The following is a 25174-nucleotide window of genomic DNA, read 5'->3' as shown; positions in this document are numbered from 1 at the left end:
CTTAGTGTCTGTGCATCTTCATCGCAGCTCTTGAGAAAAGAGCTTATCAAGTGAAATGCTCTGAATCAAAGGTTCCATTCATAATTTGTGCCTGCACAATCACGTTCTATTCAGTGCATGAAGTGGGCCTCCTCTTCCCATCTCATACCTCTGCACACCATTACACTGAAGGTGCTTGTCTGATAGCCCATCAGAAATGCCAGCATCTGCTACTCATAAGCTTGGAATATGGACTCCCAAGTCACTCCCCTCTCTGCATTCCTGTACTGGAGCTATCATGCCTGCTACACAAGTTGGGCTACCTAGTACATAAATCTGTCCCTGGACAATGACTGGTGGTTTAAAGATTGCTCATGAGCCCTGGATTGCACATGAAAGTGGTGGTTGGAGGCAACTCTGGCACCTGGTTAAGTGGCCTTTGGTTTAGTAGTGGCTGTCAGTCTGTGAATGCTAGGCTCCCACATCTAAGTTTGATGATGACTGTATTGATGATGGTGACTACTTGTGAGTTCCGGATGATGCGAACTTTAGTTTGCCGCTCCAGAGCTGCTAATGATGGCTGGCCTGTCTCTGGTGGGGAAGTGGGGGTTCCCCCCTCAAAAAAATAGCAGTGTGTGATGGGGTGTACCAACCCCGCACTGACCAAGGTGGTGGGGGCCAGGCTTCCAGGGTGGAGAATGCCCCTCTCTCATGACCCTGCTGGGCATGTTCCAACTGCAGCCCTGGTATAAAGGCCATGGAAGCCAGTAACTTGGGGCTGGCCACCAGGGGAGAAGGAACTCCTGCCCAAACTTGGGAGCCACAGCAGCCTGAGGAGGAGCAGCCAGAACTTGAGCAGCACTGTGCATCTTGAATGGGGTAGGAAGTAGCCCAGGCCAGTGAGCCAGTGGGCTGTCCCAGTGAGCTCAGCATGTTGTGGAGGGATTCCCTGCTGTGCTGGTGGTTAGGAGCATGCCCACTCTCATGACCCCTCGGAAGGATCTGCGAAGACGGACTTGGCCACTGTGCTCTCATTGCACAGCTGTAAATAACACCAGTAGGTGCAAGGCACTGGAGGATCTGGCCTCTTGTTACTGCAAGATTTCTAGTGCAAAGAGCTTCAGATCATCATCCAAAATGCTTGGGTGCTGACCCAAAATTGTGAAGCCTTTGAAGTTCACCCTTCATCTGAACATGCCATACTCTGCTAAAGTTCAGACCTGGTTTTGACCTTCCTGTCTTGTGTCCATCACCAGTTACAAAGGGGCAGAACTGGGCACTGATAATTGTTTAATTATCTTTAAAGTAAAGCCAGGTCAGCACTACACAAGATTTCAGGTGAAACTGCAAACACCCCAAGTTACCAATGGTTAGGGAAAGTAGGGCAACAGACTAGTAGCCATTCATGCTACCATGGCTTTATATACTCTTTTTTCTCATTTTCTCTCTCTCTCTCCACTCCACTCCATCTCTTGCTGCTGCCGCCTTAAGTCTGCATTCTACGTGATTTATAATCCAGTGGTGTCAGTAGAGGAAAGGACAGGTGATGCTGGTATGATTTGGTGCCCTCCACAGCAAGAGAAGAGAAATGCCTTCACCCCATCCCCAGCATTCGAAGTACAGGGCTAGCAGCTGAAATTCAGTGGGGTTGGGAAGTATAGCAGAAAAAAGGTCACTGTTTAGTAGTGTTTCAGAAGAGCTTGCAGAGAAGCTACTGTCTTGTAACACCAGACAACCATCCAGTCCATGTAGCAAACGTGCAGCTCCCCTTTCTAGGCAGGTAGTACAGTCACAGATCCCAAGCAGATAAATATGAATGAAAAGCAATTCCTCTGTACTTGTTTGGACAGATCCCACCTATGGGTCTTGCTTGCTGCAGCCCTTGCCTCATAGATACATTACCACAGTTTGCTGTGAGTCAAGAGATGAGAGAAAACAGCATCTCTCATCACCAAGAGCAATGAGATGGGCTTAAACCAGCGATGTCAAGCAGAGGTGAAGGGGAACAAATGAAGGTGTTACAGTACTTCTCCAAGGGTTACAGTGCCTTCCTGCTGGTCTCCATTATTAGCCAAGTTACTAGAGAATCCTGACAGCTAATCAGCTTCCTGAATAGAACTTAAAAAGCAGCAATTAGCTCCTGCAAGGTCATAAGCTTGCAATGTGGCTCTATTCGCTTTACAGTATTTTGCAGACTCTTCCCTGGCCTGGAGAATTTGGGATCATGTACAGGCATAGTTTGTTGCAGGCTGAGAGCACCAAGGCTGTGTCTGGGAACCTCTTATGAGTTCCAGTGTTTGTGTGGCAGAAGGACAAGTCCTATTTTTTTAAACACTATTATGCAAATACCACTGTCTCTCCTACATTTGTTGTAGGCTCCCTAAGCCTCTCTAGACAGATTATTCTAGGTTTGCCCGGCTCTCTGGTAATTGCATCCATTTTAAGGAAAACACGCCCCCCTCTCCAGGGCTGTCCCTTGCCCAGTCCTTACTGGCTCAGAGCTGGGCAGTGATACATGAATTTTGCTAGATCAGGAATGTGCAAAAGTGATGCCAGTGACTAGCAAAGGTTAGGAGAAGAAAACAGTTATCACAGAATCATAGAGCTGAAAGGGACCTCAGGAGGTCATTGTGTCCAGCCCCCTGCTTCAAGCAGGATCAACCCCAACTAAGTTATCCCAGCCAGGACTTTGTCAAGCTGGGACTTAAAAACCTCTAGGGATGGAGATTCCACCACCTCTCTAGGCAATGCATTCTAGTGCTTCACCACCCTCCTGGTGAAGTAGTTTTTTCTAATATCCAACCTACTCCTCTCCTCCTGTAACTTCAGACCATTGCTCCTTGTTCTGCTATCTGTCACCACTGAGAACAGTTTCTCACCCTCCTCTTTAGAGCTGCCCTTCAGGAAGTTGAAGGCTGCTATTAAATGACCCCTCAGTCTTCTCTTCTGTAAACTAAATAAGCCCAATTCCTCAGCCTCTCCTCATACGTCATGTGTACCAACCCCTTAATCACTTTCATTGCCCTCTGCTGAACCTGCTCCAGCACATCAACATCCTTTCTATACTGGGAGGCCCAAAACTGGACACAATATTCCAGATGTGGCTCAAACCACTGCTGAATAGAGGGGAACAACAACTTGTCCAGATTTGCTTGAAATGCTCCTCCTACTGCACCCCAATATGCCATTAGCCTTCTTGGCTACAAGGGCACACTGTTTACTTATATCCAGCCTTTCATCTGCCCTAATACTTAGGTCCCTTTCTATTGTACTGCTGCTTAGCCAGTCGATCCTCAGCCTATAACAACGCGTGGGATTCTTCTGACCCAAGTGCAGGACTCTACACTTCTCCTTGTTGAACCACATCAGATTTCTTTTCGCCCTCGCAGTTGGAGCTGGCCAGCAGGGAAGATGGAGCTCCCGCTGGGGCGTGGAAGCAACAGGTCACTCTGGATCCTATCTCTACCCTTCAGATTATCTACCTCTTTCCCTAGCTTAGTGTCATCCACAAACTTGCTGAGGGTGCAATCCAGGACATTAATAAAGATGTTGAACAACACTGGCCCCAGAACCGAGCATTGGTGCACTCCACTTGAAACCAACCACCATCCAAATATTAAGCCACTGGCCACTACGCGTTGGGCTCAACCATCAAGCCAGCTTTCTATCCATCTCATAGTCCATGTATCCAATCCATACTTGCTTAACTTATGGGCAAGAATGTTGTGGGAGACTGTATCAAAAACTTTGTTGAAGTCAAGATATATCACATCCACCGACTTCTCCATGTCCACAGAGCCTGTAACCTCATCATAGAAGCTAATCAGATTGGTCAAGCATGACTTGCCCTTGGTGAATCCATGTTGGCTACTTTTGATCATTTTCTTCTCTTCCAAGTGCTCCAAAATGGATTCCTTGAGGATTCCCTCCATTATTTTCCCAGGTACTGAGGTAAGGCTGACCAGTCTATACTTCCCGGATTGTCCTTCCCTTTTTTAAAGATGGGCACTACATTTGCCTTTTTCCAGTCATCCAGGATCTCTCCCCATCTTCAAGAGTCTTCAAAAGTAATGGCCAGAGGTTCAGCAATGACATCTGTCAATTCCCTCAGTACCCTTGGGGTGCATTAAATCCAGACCCATGGATCTGTGTACATCTCGTTTTTCTAAGTAGATCTTAACTTGTACCTTACCCACTGATGGCTGCCCTCCACCTTCCCATACTGCACTGTCTAGCACTGTAGTATGGGAGCTGCCCTTGTCTGTGAAGACTGAGGCAAAAAAAAAGCACTGAGTACATCATCTGTCAAAGTGCCCTCTTTAAGGCTAGTTCTCTTTTTCTTTATATGCTGTTGGGACACTTGTTTGCTAACTGTGGATTGCTACTAGTCCAGTGGTGGGTAAACTGCAGCCTGTAGGTCCTCCTGCCCCACAGCCAAGTCAGAACTCAGCAGCCTAGGTTCTCCCTGCCTCAAGCAGGTCAGGGGAGGGAAGCTTGAGCCCTCCAACTCCACCAAGCTCCAGCCCAGCCCAAGGATCCTAGCCCCTAGGGATCCTCACCACAACATACTGAGCTCACTGGGTACCTCCCCAGTTCCCCCACCCTGGGCTACTTCCTACCCTATTTCTGGTGTGGTCCTCCATCTCAACTCCAGCTGTATTTCCTCTAGCCATGGCTGCTACTGCTCTTCAGGCAGCTGTGGCAGTGACTGCAGCAGCAGCAGCTGCTCTGGCAGCTCCTCAGGTGGCTGTTGGTCCCAGATCCCAGCAGGAGGAGCTCTTTCCCCACCTGCTAGCCAGGCTTCCACAGCCTTTATACTTGGTCTACAGCCAGAGGATGCCCAACAAGGCCTTGGGGTGGGGCCTTTTCTATCCAATGAGCCTGGCTGTCAACCCCCTGCTCAGTGTGGGGTTGGTACACGCCATCACAGGCCAACCAGACATTTTATTTACCACTGTCTCTGCACTGGGTTAATATAATGTAGTGGGAGATACACATCTCCTAGAATGGGAAGGGACATCAGAAGGTCATCTAGTCCAGTCCCCTGCCTTCTTTGTAGGACCAAGCACCACCCCTGCTGTCTATTCACCCTAATCGGTCTCCGCAAGGCTTGAACTCACAACCCTAGATTTAGTAGGCTAACACTCAAACCACTAAGGTATCCCACCTATTTTGCCAGAGTTTGCTGGGTTTTGTCCACATAGTTTTTTCCTAATGCTATTACAAAAGTAACACACACTTAAAGCAAGGGCACATGAGGTGAGGTGCATGCTCACGGCACACAATATTGTGAGAACTATGTGCATCCTCTGCATTCAGGCCAAATGCTCCTACGTTTCAATCTGCATGCCCCACAAATTCTCGGCATGTAAGTGCAGGTAGCAAAACTACCCTATCACAGGAGACTGTCTTGATGATGACAGTCTTGTGGCACATTGAGATGAAGGAGGGCCACTTAAGCAGCCCACTCGCTAGCCTAGATTGTCCACCACTGTACTAGTCCTGTCTAACCCATGCATTAATAGAACCATTCTTCAAAGCTATGTGCTATGTCTTACCCTCACCAATCAGGGGCGTCTCACTCGGAATGGGACAGTGGGGTCTGGGAGGCAGCTTATTACTGCAGTGGTAAGGTGAGAACTGAGTGTGGTACATGGCAACTCTGTGGTGCCATGGAAGAGCAGGAGGACTCTGCTCTAACACTTCCTAGAGTGAGCTATGTTTTAGGCTGCTGGACAGAGATTGTCATTCACTCACTGCCCAGCACACACAGCCTTCAAAGCCTACTTCCATTGCATAGGGTCCTGGCACAGACAATAGTAAAAACATAATATTTGGGACTCATAAAGCACAATTCATCAGAGAATTGCAAAGCAGATCAGTTTTATTGCTTCATTATACAGATGGAGAAGGTAAGAGGCAGAGTGATCTTGTGTCTTTTCCACCATTACAGACGTGATGCTAACTCGGGAATGAAGCCCAAAAGTATTAGTTCCCAGACCCCTATGCTCTAACCAGTGAGCAAAGGTTCTTTGCAGAATGGACTGTTGACTGCAGTGCAACAGTGTGATCCTGTGGCTGGTAACCATTGTGTAGTGTATCAAGCCTTGCATTCTCTACAGATTTGGAGTCAGAATGCAGGTAAAGCCGACATTCCCCCTCAGAATTCAGATACCAGAAGGTCATATGTTTTCCTGCAAAAATAAGCATGGGATTCTCCTGAGGCCTGCACCAGAACTGCTGAAGCTAGCCCAAACCAGGTTAAAGGAGTGCTTCCAAGCCGAAGGCTGTGGAATAACATGTGAATTGTTGCTTTAATGTCTTACTTTCACCTATTTCAAGAAGATCAGCTGGTTATATAACTGAATCCTTTGTTCTAAGTAACGTAGCGATAAATCTCTGGCTCTTCATTCCCCAGTCTTCTCATGCTTTCAGATAGTAACCAAAGATTGCCTTGAGTTGGTGCTGACATCCATCGCTCAGTCATGTTGGATGTATGGCCAGAGCTGTCAGCAACAGGGTTTTTTCAAAAGCCGTGAATCATCCCTTGTGCTTAGATAACACAGGGCTTGTCATCTGCATACTGTAGTGTCCTTCAGAGTTATTGGGAGCCCCTAAAGGAAGGAATGTAAGGAGAGGTTAGATCAGTTGTTTAGTTCCACACTTCTCATGAAATGCCTTGTTCCTTCCTGCACTCCCTTGTAACATTTGTTGTTTGTGTGGTGTCAGGCTCTCAGCCCTGGAGAACGGAGTTGCTGAATGCCAGTGACCTAGCTCTGGGAATGTGCCGAGAATTTGGGGATCTTTTCTGTTTCTGGTCCTGGGAACTGGGCCCTAAAAAATATATGTATGGAAAGGTCATTGCACTCATATGTAGGCACAGTGCTGGCATTCAAGCCACAGAATTGCACTGAGAAGTTAGGTGAGCTTGTGTGCCCAATGCCAAGCTCTGGGGACACTGCATGACATTGTGAGCCTACAATACAGTAATTTTCTCCTCCTGAAAACAGTTGCATGGTTGAGTCTCATTGGCTGTGGACGTTTGAGATTCATACATCTGAATCTTTGATTTGCCTTTCCCTGGTGGTGGGGATGGCGGGTCCAGCAGGCTGTGCTACTTTTTTTTCGGCCTGATGGAGTTCACCCACTGGCCAGTCAGGTGCATGTCCTGCAATCTCTGTTTGTTGCATTTATCTTCTCACCTGAGGGTGCACCAAACCCTCATTCTGAGCCATCTGCCTGTCACAATGCAAGGGGTTGTTTATACTGTGGCGGGAAGAGGACACAACACTGTCCTATTCAAGATCCCTACTGCTCTAGGATATATTTTATATCAGTGGCTCTTCCCAATACTAGCAAAAGCAGGACATGTGTTTGCAAGTATAATTAGCTAGAGCTGCCACTATTCATACAGGATAATGATTTAGGAACGTACATGAGAAGGAAATCCCTCTCTCTTTCTGCCCACCGCCCAGATAAAACATGGCACGGCGAATAAATTATAAGGTTAGTGATAGACTTCACCATGGACAGGTGGACATTGGTGCAGATTCCTCAGGCAGTCATCAGAAAGGTTATTGAATGTGGGGTAATAGCCCCAATCATATCCTCCTGCCTGACCTTGGAGATTGGAGAATGAATGCAGATAGGCTGAGCTGCCATGGAGCATAGAGGAGTTTTACATTCCAGCAACAGCACATCACTATCAGTGTGGCAAGCCATGCTGTATTTGGGCAGCTCCTGTCTCTGAGATGTTGATTTGGAGACAGAAGAGGGAACTGACTTCCAAGAAATTGCCCTAAATAGGAATGAGTCTTAGGGGTATTTTTTCCTTAGATGGAACCTTGTCAGGCCAGGCACCTGATGATACCGCTCCAAATATCAACAGGCATCTTGTGAGATGAAGGACATTGGGGTAGTGTTTTGTGGAAGGGCTCAGAGTGAAACAGTGTCTTCTCAATAATGCATTTTTGTGAAACTGCTGTATGATAAAACTGCATAGAGCAGATTTCTATTATCATGAATTGCTTCCAGCTTAGTGGGGGTGACAGGAAAATGATGTCTAGGAGTTATCGCCACCAAACAATGTATGTCACTACATCTTGGTTCCTAGAGGAGTTCTGTGAGAATTGCAGTACCCCTTTATGTATATTTACACACAGACACTGTCTGTGTTTCACTGTCACTCATGGAATGTCATTGAGCCCATTGCAGCCTGCTAATGTATTGTCCCCAACCCCTAGCGATGAAAGAGATACGTTCTGAGATCACAAGTGTGGAACTGGCTCTATCAGGTGACTTCTGGTTCTACAGAGAAACACAAAGGCCTTGAAAAAATAAGAAAGGGACTGTGTCCCATTCTTCCAATGGGAGAGAGGCTGAGAATTTCACTGGTTTCTCTCAATGGGCTGGAAGAACAGAGACTGTTTACAGGGCAGCGAGTTTGCTGGGAGGCATAACCTCCTCACTGAGTCTTGAGAACTACTAGCTCCCAAAGTGACATGCAGAAAATGCTGCCTGTTTGTCAGGACATGTTCTATGTCTAACAGTTGGCGAAGGAGCATACTCACCAAGGGACCCCAAGAAATAAAACTGTATGGGAAGAAGTTCCTGGGGGATTGATTGTCAGCTTTCTAATGGGTTGCTGCTCTGCCACAGCATTGCAACATGTTTAATATTTCGATTGTGAGGCTGGCAGGTGCAGAATAAATAGTTGGTTTGCAGGGTGCGTGTGTGGGGGAAGTCTGGCTGCATTCCATCCATTTTAAATGGTTGGCCAATCATGCCCTAATGGACTTCTGAAAACTGGTCTTATACTTATATATGTTGCCTGGTTTAGCATGTGCACTGCCGGCCTTAGACTGTGGGTTAATTAACTCCTCTTTAGTTAGCCTGTCTTGTGTGAGAGAGGTTACGCTGCAATATAAAAATTGAGCAGTGTAGGGTGAATACATTTCCTGCTGTTGATGAGTCGCACTAATTTGAGCTGCCGCTCATACGCCAAAGGAGCCAACCAACTCAATTTAAAAGCACTATAACACTTGAATTACAGTGTGGTCAGGAGTAGGACTCAAGTTGGGGGCAAAATTCAGTTTATAACTACAGCTAACACTGCATTCAAGACAAGCACTCAGCTGTGTTTTGCATAGGTCAAGAACCGAGAGAAAGGATGGCCTTGTGATCAAGACACTGGACTAGGTCTCCAGAAATCTGGGGTCAGTTATTGGGTTTTCATAGACTTCTTTTGTAACATTGGGTAAATCACTTACCCTTTCTGTGCCTCACTTCACCTGCTGGAAAATGCAGTATTTCCTTTCTCATACCACTTGTCTGTCTTCTCAGTTTACACTGTAATATCCCCGGGCTCTGTCTCTGCTACTATGTGTATGTACAATGTCTAGCACAATGGGGCCCATCCAAGGCCATCTGAAGTCAGTTGGAGTTGGGATGATGGGTTACACCTTATGTCATTTGATAGGTATGGCATGGAAATAGGACTGTGAGCCAGGAACCTCTTGCATTCTGTACCAGGTTCTGCAAGAGCCTTCCTCTCTTGGCTTAGACATGTCACTTAGTCCTCTGCCTCAGTTTCCCTATTCGTGAAATTAGGATAGCAGTATTTGGCGATGTTTATATGGGAGAGGATGGTGAGGCTGAATTAATGTTTTCAAAATGGCAGTGTGAATGGTAAGAAATTTCTGCTGTTTGCTCATTGGTGCATAAAGGGGAACATCAGAAGGCATGGAAAATGGATAAAAGGAGAAAATGTGTGATGTGATTTCAAATATAACCTAAGACATGTCTTCTAACCTTTACTTTTATTTCTCTTTTTTCTTCTAGGTGGAGCGGGAAATAGCCATCCTGAAGTTGATAGAACACCCCCACGTTTTAAAGCTGCATGACGTTTACGAAAATAAAAAATATTTGTAGGTATTATTGGCTTTTGTCAGGGAGTAAGGAGGGAAATGGAAGGGAGGGAGTGGAGCTGGGAATGGGGGAGAGGAGTCAGGGGAGGACAGAAATATTTAACTGTACAAAGAGAATGGAATAGGATATGAGGTTGCTCTGAACTCTGCTACCCATATAGTGCTTGCAATCAACACATGACTAAGAAGGGAATGGTTTTCATTTACTTGGTTTCTCATTCCCCCTTTCCATCTCTGTTGTCTTCCTTTCCTATCTTAAAAATAACCAAAATCGCAAAAAAGAAAAAAACAACACTTTTTTGTAATATTTAGCTGATGTAAATATAAACAGTGGGGGAGCTCTAGGCTGGATATTTTGAAAAACTATTTAACTAGGAAGGTGGTGAAGCACTGGAATGTATTTCCTAGAGAGGTGGTGGAATCTCCATCCCTAGAAGTTCTTAAGTCCTGGCTTGACAAAGTCCTGGCTGTGATGATTTAGTTTGGGTTGGTCGTGCTTTGGGCAGGGAGCTGGACTCAATGACCTCCTAAGTTCTCTTCCAGCCCTAGGATTCTATGATAAAGTGAAATAATCTAGGTGTGTAGATTCCAAATTTGACCTCCCTCAAAAGTGTTATAATCTGGCGGAGAAAATCCTCCAGACACTAAACATTTTAAATTAAACCCTCAACGCTTTCACCAAGAAATTTAAGTTTAAAAAAGTTCAGACAATAATAGTTGTTTGTGTAAGGCCTACATGTCTACACTGTCAGTGATATTGGTCCATAGACAAAACTATTTTAGCTTAACAAGGGTACCAGATAGTTTAAAATTGTTATCAAACAAATGGGACACGTTAATCTTGGCTCAACTGAAAAAAATGAGTGTTCTCCTCATGGAAAAGTACAAATCCAGTAGGAAGTTAAATGAGATTTCCAGGCTTCTAACAGGGTATCACACACAAGGGGAGAGTGTTTAAAACTATTTTTGAAAATCACATTCTAGCCATGATCCCTGCCCCCTCCTTAATGTCAGAGCAGTATAAGGGGGTAATCACTGAACCAAGGACTGTGTATTGAGTGGATATAACAATTCCACATTGATCATATGACCACGGTTGTTAGTAGAGCAATGAATTCCTATTCCCAGAAGTGATGCCTCAGCGTTCAAGGGTTAGGTTAATCAAGCTGACAGTATTTCTTTTGCATTCCAAACTTCCTCTGGTCCAGACCCTCACCTGCATGGTGAACAAAGGCCACCAGATGATATGTCACGGGTGCTGGGTAGAGAATGGCTCCTACGTTTCTTCAGCTACATTCTGTGAGCCAGATCATCAGTTGGTATAAGTGGGCATGGTGCCACTGAAGTCCAGTTTGCACCAGCTGAGGAGGGACCCGCAGCTGTCCTGGCAAGCCAGCCTTCTTTACAAGGGTGGGGTGGTAATGGGAGAGTGGGATAACAGACAGTAATAGGATTTCTATAGCCAATGCATTCCGATTGAATGAGGGGAAAGGATAAACTAGCAATAAGCAGGGATCTCATCTTGCTCCTGTTGAAGTCAATCAGAAAACTCCTAGTTTATTTCAGTGGAAAATGGATGAGACCCTCAGGCTTCCGATTGGCTAAGTGAAAATGAGTCTTTTTCAGGTGTGAGCCCTTTTTTCTTATATCTCCAACCTGTCCATCTACAGGCTCTTTGCACTTTGGTGATTGATACAAGGTATGAATGCACAGAAAATATAGGCCAAGCTGCACAGCTCAGGATGAATTTGGGATCATTGTACTTTTGCCATTGACAGTCATTGTGCATCTCTCTTCTCTTAGATAGAAATCAGTCGATCAACAAAAGGTCTCTGCACATGTGTGCAGACAGCTGCTGAAATAGGTAGTGTTTTTACCTCCTCATGGACAGTGGGATTGTTTTACTGCCTCGAGGATGGTGCCGTTTAATGATTAGAACTTGGAATTCATGGATCTTCTTCAAGTAGCCACCCAATGGATGCTCCACTGTAGGTGTACTTTTGTCCCTGTACTGCTGATCAAAGAACTACAGTAGGAGTGTCTGTGAGAGCAGCTAATGCACTGTGTCTCTCCTTGTGCTCTGCCAAGAGGTTAGCAAGCAAGTGCAGACTAACCCCCCTCAGTTCCTTCTCAGATGCCCCTGAGAAGTCTGTTATAGCCATTACTCTCACTGTATAGTTCTATAGCTGGTCAGTCTCCTAACACTAAATGGTAACTGTAGTTTTCGCCTTTCTTATTTTTCTCCCTGAAAAAATATTTAAGAAGAGATGTTATGTTTTACTACTTTTTCTTGCTGGGGACACTTCCTCCAATGAGATATTCCCAGCTCACTGGTCTTCAAGCAGAGCCTCTCCAGCAAAGAGGTGATACCTGTCACAGACAAGTACTCCTGTTGCATTTGCTGCTTTGGGGAAGGCCACATTTGACAAAGTATGGTCTCTGCTAGCAGCATAGGCCCTGGACTCGTAATGACAGGGAGCTGAGACAGAAGATCTTCATGGAGGCAGCACTTCTACCCTTTCCGGAACTGCACCAGGAGCCACCTGGCAGATGTGAGACCAGTCTAGCCATAAACAATCACCGACATGCACAGTGTCATCACAAAGATCTGCAGTGGCAGGTGCTGGTAATGCACCTACAGATCCAAGGGAAACAGGCATCAAGTCAACAGCACCAAACAACAAGGACAGAAGTAAGTATCCTCTAGGAAGATGTCACTGTATCGTCCATTGGTATCATCATCAGTGCCCCCATCTAGCACCAGAGAGGTTAGTGTGGGCAAGATCTCCTTCCTCCCACATAGTGCCAGTGGTGCTGAGTCAGTGGAAACCACTAGAACTCCCAGATTCTAGGGATAACCAAGTGCCTGACATATTAGAATCTTCTCAGTACCAGGACCTCTGCACTGAGTCTTCATCTATCATAGAAGTCTTCCCACTGCCATGCCATCCTCCTCCACCCTCTCGTGTAGACTTGGACAACAAACCAGAAGAGGCAGTATTGCAGTATTCTTCCCAGGCTCACTATGGTCCCGATATCAACAGATGACCCCACCACAGACATCTTGGTAGGTCAGCCGTGGGCGCTACCACTGGGCTCTATTCAACCACTGTTCCAGTGGCCATACTGGCACCATTGAGCTGTATATTGCTTCCGTGTCTCTTGGGCGTCTAACTCCACTCAAGAATACGTGAGACACGCTCCCTCAGCTGCAGGGTCCAGAGCTTCCAAACCTTCAGAAGAAAACATGATGGAAGAGGAATTGGAAATTGTGAGGGAGGGTGGCACTGAAGAAGAGGTGACCCAGATGACATATCTTCATCCTCCCCAGATGAGGCCATTATTCCTCCACCTCCATTTCTGGCAGATGACTTTTCTTTCTTTCATGATCCGGTGAAGAGAGTGGCAGCACTCTTCAGATACCACTAAAAGAAGTCAGGGGCATCCACCCACAACAGCTTAACAATCCATTCACCCTTGTCCTCAGAAATTGCCCTCCCTATTAATAAGACTCTCCTGGACCCCACAAACACCATATGGCAGATCCCACAATCAGTGGCATCTACCTGCAAGCAGGTGGATCAAAAGTATTATGTCCCACCAAGGGTGACAGAATTCCTGTTCTCCCACCCTCCACCCAACTCCATCATGGTGGATGTTGGTAATTCTCATGGCCATCAACATCAGATGACGTCCGTTCCCTATGACAGAGAGTGGAAACATTTTCGTCTTTATGGCCTTTTCTGTGCTACAGTTTTAAGTTGACAATTACTAAGCCCTATCAGTAAAATAAACTATTTAAAACTGGACAGTTTTGTTGAATAGTTGCCTGCATCACACCCTGACCAATTTAAAACCACTATTCAAGAGGGATGGCTAGTGGCCAAGACTGCACTACAGTCTGCCCTGTGTGCAGCTGACACAGTAGTTAGATCCATCTCCTCAGCAGTGACTACAACTGTCAGTCTACCCGAAAGAGGTACAATTGCCATTGAAGAACATTATTTTGAACTCATTAAATGCAGAACATGGAGGCCTCTCTTCACACTCATTCTGCGGCCACTTTCTGGTCACCAGGCATCTACACACCAGGACAAAAGAAGAGATTAGTCTGCACCCTCAGCATAAACCACACACCTCCCAACACCCCACCTGTCTGCTGCTATGAGTCACGGAGGAAGAAAACTAAATTCCTGAGATATATAACATCTGGTCTGCAATTTTCCATATCCCAGCCATCCACTTCCAAGCATCCATTTTGATGTATTGGAAGAGGCTTCACTAAACAATAACCACTACAGTTGACCACTGCTATCTACCCATTTGCCTACCATGTTGCAATATTTCACAGTGACTGGGAAAGTGCAGCCCCATCAGACCTCTGGGGATTACAGATCTATCCATTTGATCTCCCTAAACACTATGTAATGTCTTTCTTTTTCTCTCTTCAAGACCCTTCTCACAAGACTTTGCTACTACAAATGTAGATTGTGTTCTCCAGTTAGGAGCCATAGAACCTGTACCTGAACATCTATTAGGTAAAGGGGTCTACTTTCACTATTGCCAAATACACAAGAGGAAGGGAGGGAGGAGACACATACTAGACCTCAGAGCACACAACATGTTTATCAAAATTCAAAAATCAAGATAGTCACTGTAGCAACGATCATTCCATCATTGGAACAAAGATGCTGGTTTGCGGCATTCAGGAGGCCTACTTCCATCTCTCAGTCCTACCATCTCAGAGTCAATTTCTCAGATTTACATTAGGACAAGACTGTTACCAGTACACAGAACTCTCCTTTGGGCTATTATCCACCCCAGGTGTATTTTCCAAGATTCTCTCAGCAGTGCCTGTGCACTTGAGCTCCCCAGGGATTATGATTTGCACTTATCTGGAGGATTGCCCCTCAGATCCCCAAACCACCAAATCGGCAATAGGGTTGTTACCAAACTGGGCCTACAAATGAGCACACAGAAAACAGCCCTCCTCCCAGTGCAACTCTCTGGATTCACAAGCACTGACCTCGACTCATTATGAGCCAGAGTTCTCCTACATCAACCGAGATTCCTCCCCTTGGCCATACTCATTGGCCCTTTCTTCACAGGCCACTTCCTTCGCATGCTAATACAGGGAGCAAAAGATGCTAATGAGGCATGGATGCAAATTCCCCGTGCCTCATTAGCATAACGTCACATGATTTGGAGTCCGGAAGACCGTTCTGGACTCCAAAATGCCCTGTAGAAGCGCGGTCCCTGGGGGGGCTTCCAGAAGGAAGTCCTCCTTCTGGAGGCCCCTTCTTCCCGAAAATTTTTGTGGCCGCGCTTCTACAGGGCCTTTTGGAGTCTGGAAGAACGGTCTTCTGGACTCCAAATCACGTGGTGTTATGCTAATGAGGCCTAGGGAATTTGTATCCACGCCTCATTAACATCTTTTGCTCCGTGTAGTAGTATGCCACTTCCAAAGGAAGTGGCCTGTGTGGAAATGGCCATTGAAACTGCTCAAAACAGCCCTCAAATATCAGTCAGACACTGTCTCCAACTCTTGGGGCATGCAGCAGTGGACACAGTGGCAATACCACATGACAAGCTTCAAATGCCATGCCTCCAGATATGGTTCAGCTCAGTTTACAGATCAGAGACTCACTAGACAAAGTCCTATCACTAAACGCAGGGATCAGATCTACTTAGACTAGTGGAAGAACTCAGCCAAAGTTTACATAGGGATCCCCTTCTGACAATCCCTTCCCACCTGTACCAATGCATCTCTCATAGAATAGGATATGCTGTGGACAGCCTCATGCTGGAAGGCAGGTGGATATCCATGGAGCTATCCTTTCACACCAACCTCTTTGGGCTAAGTGTAGTAAAGAATGCCTGCTCCCATTTCCTTGCGCTGGTCAAAGGATCACACAGGAGAGTGCTCAACAGGCAACGTAGCATGTAAATCCCACATCAATCCACAGGAGGGATCCTGCTCATCCTCCCTCTGTATGGAAACAATGAAACTATGGAGCTGCTGTATCTTCCATGACATCAGACTTGTCCACAGCTTACCTCTCTGGCATAAGGATTATGTGCGGGTGCTGAGGCGGGCGCTGGAGCAGCTCGGGGGTCACGGCGGCTTCCGCGGTGCCATGTGGCAGCTGCTGAGGGTCCATGATTTGAAAACTGGTACACTGGTAGGTGTTGACAAATACGGAAACAAATACTACGAAGACAAAAGGTATTTTTTTGGCCGACATAGATGGGTTGACTGTACTACAGAGATGAATTGCAAAAATACCTTCCGGGATGTGGATGGAAGCATGGTGCCATCGGAATGGCATCGTTGGCTTCACTGCATGACTGAAGATCCCCCAACTCCACATCCACCTGTTGCTCATAAATTCATTTGGGAGAACCACCAGTTCAATCAGAGTGTCACTCCTAGGCAGTACGTCCCTTACTCTGCAATGCATAAAAAGATACACGAGTGGATCCCACCTACCCCAGCTAACAAATAATTTAAAAAGCCTGACTTTCCTAAAACTAGGTTCTTAATGTAAAGTGCACACACATTGTTTGTTTGGTTTGAAAATAAAAGCCTTTGATAAAAGTTAAAAAAATAAATAAATAAACAACTCACTAGCAGACAGTTTCAGTCACAAATTCCTACGTGACCATGAATGGAAGATAAACACAGCAATAGAAGTGATTCTTCAACATGTAACTCCATGGGTGCTTCCCACTCCACTCTTCTCCCCTCTGCTTCCAAGTTCTTCTCTATGACTCTGCAGTAGAGAAGGAACTCTTGGGGGGCTTAGCCCTCTGGCTGGCCTCTTGGTGGGGCCCAAGAAGAGACAGCATAAATGTGTGTGTAACAATTGATGTTAGCAAAGCTCTCTGATCAGTGGTGCAGAGGCACAAGCACATGTCTAGTGGTGGACAGGTGGCCATGTTAGTCTGTGTTCTAACAAAACAAAACAGCAGTCATGTAGCATTTTAAAGACTAACAAAATAATTATCATACCCAAGGGACTGACAGTAAAAAAACCATTACAATCAACATACTACACTGATTATAGTAAGGAACTATGCCACACACTCTCCAAGAAGCTGAGGAACCACTTGATCAGTATCCTGTACAGCAAGCAGGAGAGGATTAAGAATGACCTCTCTGAACTTAGAAGTCTTGTGGCACCTTATAGACTAACAAATATTTTGGAGCATAAGCTTTCGTGGGCAAAGACCCGCTTCATCAGATGCATGAGTGCGGGGGTGGTTTCAGAGGGGTATTTAAAAAGTGGGGTCCTAGTAAGAGGGAAGGCCAGAGCTGACAAGGTCTATTCAGCAAGGTGGAAATGGCCCAGTATGAACAGTACTTATCAAAAGAGGAAAAAAAAGTCCATCAGACAGGGGGATGTGAGCCTTGTCAGAGTCTAATGGGGAGATATTAACACCCAGAGCAGAGAAACTGCCTTTGTAAGCTGCGAGCCACGCCCAGTCTCTCTTTAATCCATGGTTAATGGAGTCAAATTTGCAAATAAATTGCAGCTCAGAGATTTCTTTCTCCATTTGATTTTTGAAAGTTTTTTGTTTCAGGACTGTCACCCTTAAATCCACCACTGAGTGTCCTGGAAGACTGAAGTGTTCTCCCACAGGCTTCTGTACATTACTGTTCCTGATGTCTGATTTATGTCCATTTATTCTTTTACGAAGAGACTGTCCAGTTTGGCAAATGTAAATCGCAGTGGGGCATTGCTGGCACATGATGGCATATATTACATCAGTAGATGTGCAGGTAAAGGAGCCCCTTATGGTATAGTTGGTGTTAGGTCCTGTGATGATGTCACTGCTGTAGATATGTGAGCAGAGTTGGCAGCGAGGACTGTTGCAGGGGCTGGTTCCAGGCCTAGAGTCACTGGTTTGTGATTTGTAGTGATTGGTGAAGATTTGTTTAAGGTTGGCAGGCTGTCTGTAGGCGAGGACAGGCCTGCCTCCCAAGGTCTGTGAGAATGAAAGATCATTGTTCAGGATGGGTTGCAGATCACTGATGATGCACTGGAGAGGCCTTAGGTGGGGGCTGTATGTGATGGCTGGTGGTATTCTCTTGTTTTCCTTGCAAGACCTGTCTCGTAGCAGGTGGCTGCTGGGTACCCATCTGGCTCTATCAATCTATTTCCTCACTTCCTTAGGTGGGTATTGTAGTTTGAGGAAGGCTTGGTAAAGGTCTTGTAGATGTTTGTCTCTGTCTGATGGATCAGAGCAAATACGGTTGTACCTTAGTGCCTGGCTGTAAACAATGGATCATGTAGTATGCCCTGGATGGAAGCTGGAGACGTGTAGATAAGCATAGCGGTCCGGGGGTTTTCGGTATAGGGTGGTATTTATGTGACCGTCGCTTATCTGCACAGTAGTGTCCAGGAAGTTAATTTCTTGTGTGGACTGGTCCAGGCTAAGGTTGGTAGTGGGGTGGAAACTGTTGAAATCACAGTGGAACACTTTGAGAGCCTCCTTCCCATGGGTCCAGATGATGAAGATGTCATCAATGTAGCGCAATTTGACTCCATTAACCATGTATTAAACAGAGACTGGGAGTGGTTCGCAGCTTACAAACGCAGCTTCTCTGCTCTGGGTGTTAATATCTCCCCATTAGACTTGGACAAAGGCTCACATCCCCCTGTTTGATCTGACTTTTTTTCCCATTTTCTATAAGTACTGTTCATAGTGGGCAATTTCCACCTTGCTGAATAGACCTTGTCGGCTCTGGCCCTCCCTCTTACTGGGACCCCACTTTTTAAATACCTCTCTGAAACCACCCCCACACTCATGCATCGATGAAGCGGGTCTTTGCTCACAGAAGCTTATGCTCCAAAATATCTGTTAGTCTATAAGGTGCCATGGGACTTCTTGTTGTACTCGAAGCTACAGACTAACACGGCTACCTCTCTGATACTCGCTGAACTTGAAACTCTCATCAGTAATCAAGCATCCATGCAAGACCCCACAGTGCAAGACTATAATACACCCTTTCACTCCCTACAAAAAAAGATTTAATTATTTTGTTAGTCTTTAAAATGCTACATGACTGCTGTTTTGTTTTGTTACAGCTATAGTGGGGCACTCATAGGGGCATACCTCTCAAAGAATCATTGTAACTACACCAGGCAAATAACTTCAATATTTTAAAAAATAACTCATTCTTTTTGGTGCCAAATTGAAAGTATGTTAAAAAGGCATGATTTTCAGAAACTGCTGAACACCTGCCACGTAAAAATCAGGCTCCTTTAATGTGTCTCAATTTGGACACTCAAAAATGGAAGCAACCCCAAATCTCCAAGACAAGTCTGAAAATCTTGGCCATAAATCCTGGATTCTAATTGTGACTTTGCAACCGACTCACTGTGTAAGCTTGAGTAAGTCACTTGTCACTCCCTCTGCTTCAGTTCCACGGTCTCTAAAATGGGACTAATACTATCTTCTTCAGAGACATGTTGAGTCTTTCTAATAAAAGGCATTAACTTTGGAAGTGGAAGGGATTATACATTATTATTAATCTTATTTGTCACATAATTATACAGAAATGGTGTCTTGTGGGTTCTGTGCCACATCTCACTGCTCAGAATTAGAACTGGGCATGGACATGGGTTAAATTGAAGAGGGAGTGTTCATGGAGGGTGCAAATGTTTGTGGGGAGGATGTGTGTATGCACTGATAGGTTAGGAGGGAGGGTGCTGGTGTGACTTGCACTTCATGTGCACAAATAATAAAACACTGTGACCCCCACCATCAGCAACAAATTGCTCTCTGGTTGCCGCAGTGCCTTTCCATCAAACCTGACATGTTGACAGCGGTGGCAGTGGCACGGTTTCTTAGGCAGCTTATGAATTATGGTTGATATTTCAGATACCAGAGACTAATCGCAGCGTGGCGCTGGGGAATATTTCCTCGATAAATGTTAATTTCACAAATCATGTTTGACTTTTGGTTTATGATTTAATTTGTGACAAGGGGCTTTGGTTGAGTAGATTCCTAATGCAGCCATGAATCAAATCCTTTTTCCACAGTTTGTTTAGTGCTGAAAATGAGTTTTAAAAGAATAATAAAAATTCAGCAGCATAGCAATGTTAGCATAGCAGTCATATCTGCTCTGATACGATTTTTCTAATTGGGACATAGAGAGAGACAGAGCTGGTTATAAGGCTTACAGCGTTCAGTTACTGTCCAGCATATTAATGTGTATTATTTAACCAAACAACTGCAGAATATTGTGCCAAGTACATAAGGCAGAATCACAGCTCCACTATGTCTCACTGTGTACAGCACCCTCTATGAAAACACAACAGTAATAGGCCAAAGCAACAGAACTGTTGACAGTTGGTGTTAATAGTATTGTTTCTTATTTGTATTACAGGAGCTCCAAGAGCCCTGAGTGAAGATGAGGGCATATTGTGCTAAGTGCTTTACAAATACATAATTAGAGACAGCCTGCCCCCTAAAGAATTTATAATCTGAATAGACAAGACAGAGGGTGGGAACAAGGGAAGATTGTTACCCCCAGTTTACAGTTGGGGAACTGAGGTGGAGTGGCCTTGTCTAGACTTGATCCAATGTTATTTTATATACTGATTAACAATCTAGAATGGAGGATGAGCAATGAGGTAGCAAAATTTGGAGATGGCAGTTATTTAGGCTAGTTGCATCCATTTTAAGTCCATAAAAGACTAAGGAACTTGGGAGAAACCTAAAGAAGCTAGGTGAATGGGCAACACAATGGCAAATCGAGTTCAATGTTTATTAAATGTAAGTAATGTGCATTGGAGGGGAGTACTTGAAATCATCACACACCTTGCAGTGTTCTAAATTAACTGTCAGTTCAGAAAGGGGACCTGGATATCACCACAGAGATCTCCATGAGAATATCTGCTTGGTGAAGATATCTGCAGCTATTGTATAGAAATAAACAAACAAACAAGATCTTAGGCTGTGTAAAGAATGGGTGGAGAATATTACAGATAATATGCCTTATCATAAAAGGATAGTGCAGCCTTATCTGGAGTACTTTGTGTAGTATGCATGCAGCTTCTGTTCTGCCTGTCTCATAACCTAAGAAAAAGGGGATGTTTGCTGAAACTGAAAGGTAGCAAATTCAAAACTGATAAAAGGAAAAACTTTCTCCCTCATTATATAATGAGACTATGGAGCTCATTGCCGCATAACTTCAAGGTCAAGAATTCATCAAGATTCAAAGAGGGTATTGATATTTAATGTAACAGGCCAAAGTGTAACACCTTATGTAAACAAAGAGTTTTGAAAGGGATGTAAACAAAATCATGATTCAGGCCATAAGATATTTCTAACTATTAGAAATCAGGATGAGATCCTCATAGACAGCAGATTATCCTATATCTGCGTACTTTGGGATGCTTATATCTTCCTCTGAAATCTGTGATGCTGACCACTGCTAGAGTCAGGAGACTGGAGTATATGGATCACAAATCTGATCCACTGGGAAAGGTCCTGTTTTCTTATGACTGGGAAAAATGCATAACATGGGGCGGGGGGAACACCATTAGTCCTAGCCCTAGAGAAATTAAGTGATTTGCCCAAGGTCACATAGGAAGTCTATAGCAAAGCTGAGAACTAAAACCAGCCCTCTGGATTCCCAGCTATGTTTCCTCTCTGCCTTGAGTAAGAGGGGTGGATAGCTACATCCACACAAAGCAGCTCCAAAAAGGAATTGCAACTTACCAACAGCCCTCTCAGCCCCAGTTCCTCTCCAAGTTCCTGTTCTGCATGCGTGGTAGAGTTTGCTGTGAAAACCCATTACCAAAAACAGCATCCAGCAAGCTTTTCTAGTATCCACACTTTTTTCCCCGCTGCCCGGTCTCTTCTCATCCCTCTTGTTCTTGGAGTGAGTGTCAGACACTTGGGCTGTATGCAAGTCACCTTTAAATGCCATAGACCCAATTCCAAAATAGACTATTGAGACTGGTATAGCTTAGAGCAGAGCTTAGTTCTGTTTCTTGGAGGACAATAATAGAAGGTTTCCATGGAATCTAGAAGGGAAAAGCAGGGAACACTGAGGAGGAATGCAGGCAAGTCAAAGTGTGTACAAAATCTGGGTCGAGACTGTAGTTGTGTGGAATTATATAGGCTATATTTCTCTCTGGGGTTTTCTGGTGACTTGTGTTTTACCCTCATGGTTTATAACACCATCAGCCTCATAATTCATGGTTGTATGCCCATTTTTTTCATAACTCATACTTGCTTATGCAGTATTCTGTCTTGTGTCTGCATACACACAGATTACAGTTACATGAAGAATACCCACATACACACTAATACCTTTAGAAATCTGAGAGCAGATTTATTTCTCTCTCTCTTACTGTAAATGAAGAAGTTCCCATGTGAATTAACCCTGGAGAGAGATGATGTAAGTAGCCTGTAGGAAGAAGGCAGATGTGTACACCATTCACAACACTACTGCTGAGAGTTGAAGAATGGTTTCTTGTTAAAAATCTTTTGTGTATTAAATAAGGAGAAGCAAAAAACATGCTGCCTTTCATGTGTGGAAGCAGTTGGTGCATATTTTACTAGAGAGCAATTTAAAATCATATTTTAGTCACTGATATGCATCTTATTATTCAATAAGTCTGAGCTTTCTTTTAGATCTTGCAAAAATAATTAACCTACTTTTCAAGGAGTTCTTAGCGTAGCAACCAGTCCCACCATGCAGTCCAGAATGTGTATACAGTCCTGCTTCCAAAGCAATTCCAGCTGCCAGATGGAACTTAGCAACAGAACCTTGCAAGGAAAGCTGGGAGGTTGCATAGTGGTTAGCACACCTGTCTAGCCAGAATTATGTTTATGCATCCTTCTCTAATCAAGTGGTAGCATGTATGACAACATGCTTCTCTATGCAGGCAGGCTGATGACAATCATACCCGGTTACACTGAGGCTTCTACTTTTACTCTTAATTCCTGCCTTGTGGCTATTTTTAAACAATTTCCTAGCTCAAAAAGACTAGTTACAGCATATAAATTAATTAGCTCCCGATTTCCTTGTGAACATGATAATAACACCTATAAGTGGTTCTCTCTAGTTACACAAAGTTTTCTGTGTTCTAGCCAAAATCTTAAAGACCAAAGCCACTCTATAGCTGCCAATTTTCAAATCTCCACACCAGGCTTATGCTGAGACAAATATCAGGGTGATGTGCATAATCATGGACAAGAACCGGAAGGGACCTTGAGAGGTCATCCATTTCTGTCCCTTGCATTTATGGCAGGGTCAAGCGCCATCTAGATAAACCCTTACATGTTCACCTAACCTACTCTTAAAGATCTCACATGATGGAGATTTCACAGCCTCCCTAGGCAGTATATTCACAGGCTTAACCACCCTGACAGTTAGGAAATTTTCCCTAGTGTCCAGCCTAAACCTCCTTTGCTGCAATTTAAACCCATTGCTTCTTGTCTTCTTTGCAACGGTCTTTTAAGTATTTGAAAACTACAATCATGTCCCCTCTCAGTCTTCTCTTTTTCAAGCTCAATAACCCTAATTCTTTCAATAGTCCCTCATAGCTCATGTTTTCTAGGGCTTTTAATCATTTTTGTTGCCCTCCTCTGCACCTTCTCCAATTTCTCCACATCTTTTCCAAAATTGGGTGCCCAGAATTAGATAGTACTCCATTTGAGGCCTAATCAGCACACAGTAGACCAGAAGAATTATGTCTTGTTTCTTGCTTCCATTACTTCTGTTAATGCATCCCAGAATGATGCGTACTTTTTTCCCAACAGTATCTCACTGATGACTCATGTTTAGCTTGTGATCCACTATGAGACCTAGATCTCTTTCTTTAAAAAAAAATATTATAAGTCCCCACCTCACAGGCATTATCCTTTTGGCTCAGGGGGTCTTATTAAATACCTTGAAGAGCCTGGTGACTGCTGTGGTTGTCCATTCAGTAAGTCAGTCATAATCACACACCTTTCCATGCTCCAGGATAAGCATGCTGCTACCACAGCACTCCCAGCCACCCCACAATTTGACAGCAAGAGACAAAAGTATTGTAGCGCCATTGGTAGTGAGGTTCAGATGTTGTGTCTTCAGTAAAAGCTTGGTAATCAGGCAGTCAGATAACTGGAACATTGGGTTAATCCGCATGCTACAGAGCGGTTACCAGCCACACCCGACTGACTGGCCGGGGCTGGTTTCCACAAGGCTGGCTGACTGGTGGCAACATCAGGCACATTTGATTATCTAGCATATAATGCGGAACAAACACACATGGAGAAAGTCATGGAGGACAGATTTTGTGGTCACAAAGCTCTGTCTCAAAGGGCTTCACAAAAGCCTTGAGTTGTATGTAGGTCATACACTGACTATGCAAGAAAATCCAGAAGCCATTCTGTGTCAGAAACAGATCACAGGTATCGAAGTCAGAATGCCTGGTTTCTGTTCTTGACTTGGAGATTGAATCATGGCTTAACCTTGACCAAGTCAGATGACTTTTTGCAGTGTTTTATTTTCTGTGAAGTGAAGGGGGAAGATATTATTCACTCACCATTTCAGAGGCCGTGGGTTCAGGTTCTGAAGTGCATAACCTCAGGGCCCATATTTTGGAGAGAACTCAGATCCCATTTGAAACCTAACAAAGGCCCAGGTTCTTAAAAATGCTGAGCCCCAGGAGCTTCTGTTGTGACACTCATGGACAGGTTTTCAGGAGTGCTCATCACCAAACATGCTGAACTCATGAGGAAGCATGGCCCTTGCAGCTGCCCAAATAAAAGATGGCATATGATAGCAAAGAGTTATTAACAGGCTGTGGATGAACCTCAAAGGTTTGGTGCACTCTCACAGAATCAGCTTGTCTCACAGGAATTTGCTTTGAAACCCAGCAAGATAGAGAGGTATATATATTTTTAAAAAAATTAACCTTTATATTTCAGGCTCAATTCCCATTCTCAGCTCAGGTTTGATTACATCATCCAAACCAGTTCAAGCATTGCATACGAGAACCCATTATAACTAACGAGGAGCATATTGAACAGAGCCTGGGGATTATTCCCTACTCCTTTGAAAAGCACTTTCCTTAACTCCCACTCCATACACTGCAGAAGCCATTCCTCCATCCTGCAGTGCAATGTCTCTACTGGTCCTGAACCCAGATCTCATTGCAGGACCTTCTGACTTCAGAGATGACAATGCCACTCACTGAACCAATTAACAAAAACAGAGCAACCCATGCACAACTCACATGTCTGGCAGGTACAGGATCGGT

The 25174-nt window shown here is 44.7% G+C and overlaps 1 protein-coding gene and 1 pseudogene across 1 annotated transcript in view; both read left to right on the top strand.

Annotated features, from left to right (window-relative positions):
• BRSK2 (BR serine/threonine kinase 2) overlaps window positions 1–25174 on the top strand; it is a 472158-nt gene that overhangs the window by 310881 nt on the left and 136103 nt on the right. The window contains exon 3 of the mRNA XM_074995992.1: window positions 9820–9905. Coding sequence (XP_074852093.1) covers window positions 9820–9905 — 86 coding nt within the window. The remainder of the gene's footprint in view (window positions 1–9819; window positions 9906–25174) is intronic.
• LOC142013992 (NADH dehydrogenase [ubiquinone] 1 alpha subcomplex subunit 12 pseudogene) lies at window positions 15994–16411 on the top strand (annotated as a pseudogene).

This window comes from Carettochelys insculpta, chromosome 6 (assembly GCF_033958435.1).
Source record: "Carettochelys insculpta isolate YL-2023 chromosome 6, ASM3395843v1, whole genome shotgun sequence".
NCBI classification, from domain to species: Eukaryota; Metazoa; Chordata; order Testudines; family Carettochelyidae; genus Carettochelys; species Carettochelys insculpta.
Note: the sequence above shows the minus strand (reverse complement) of the source record. Positions and strands in the feature narration are given on the sequence as shown.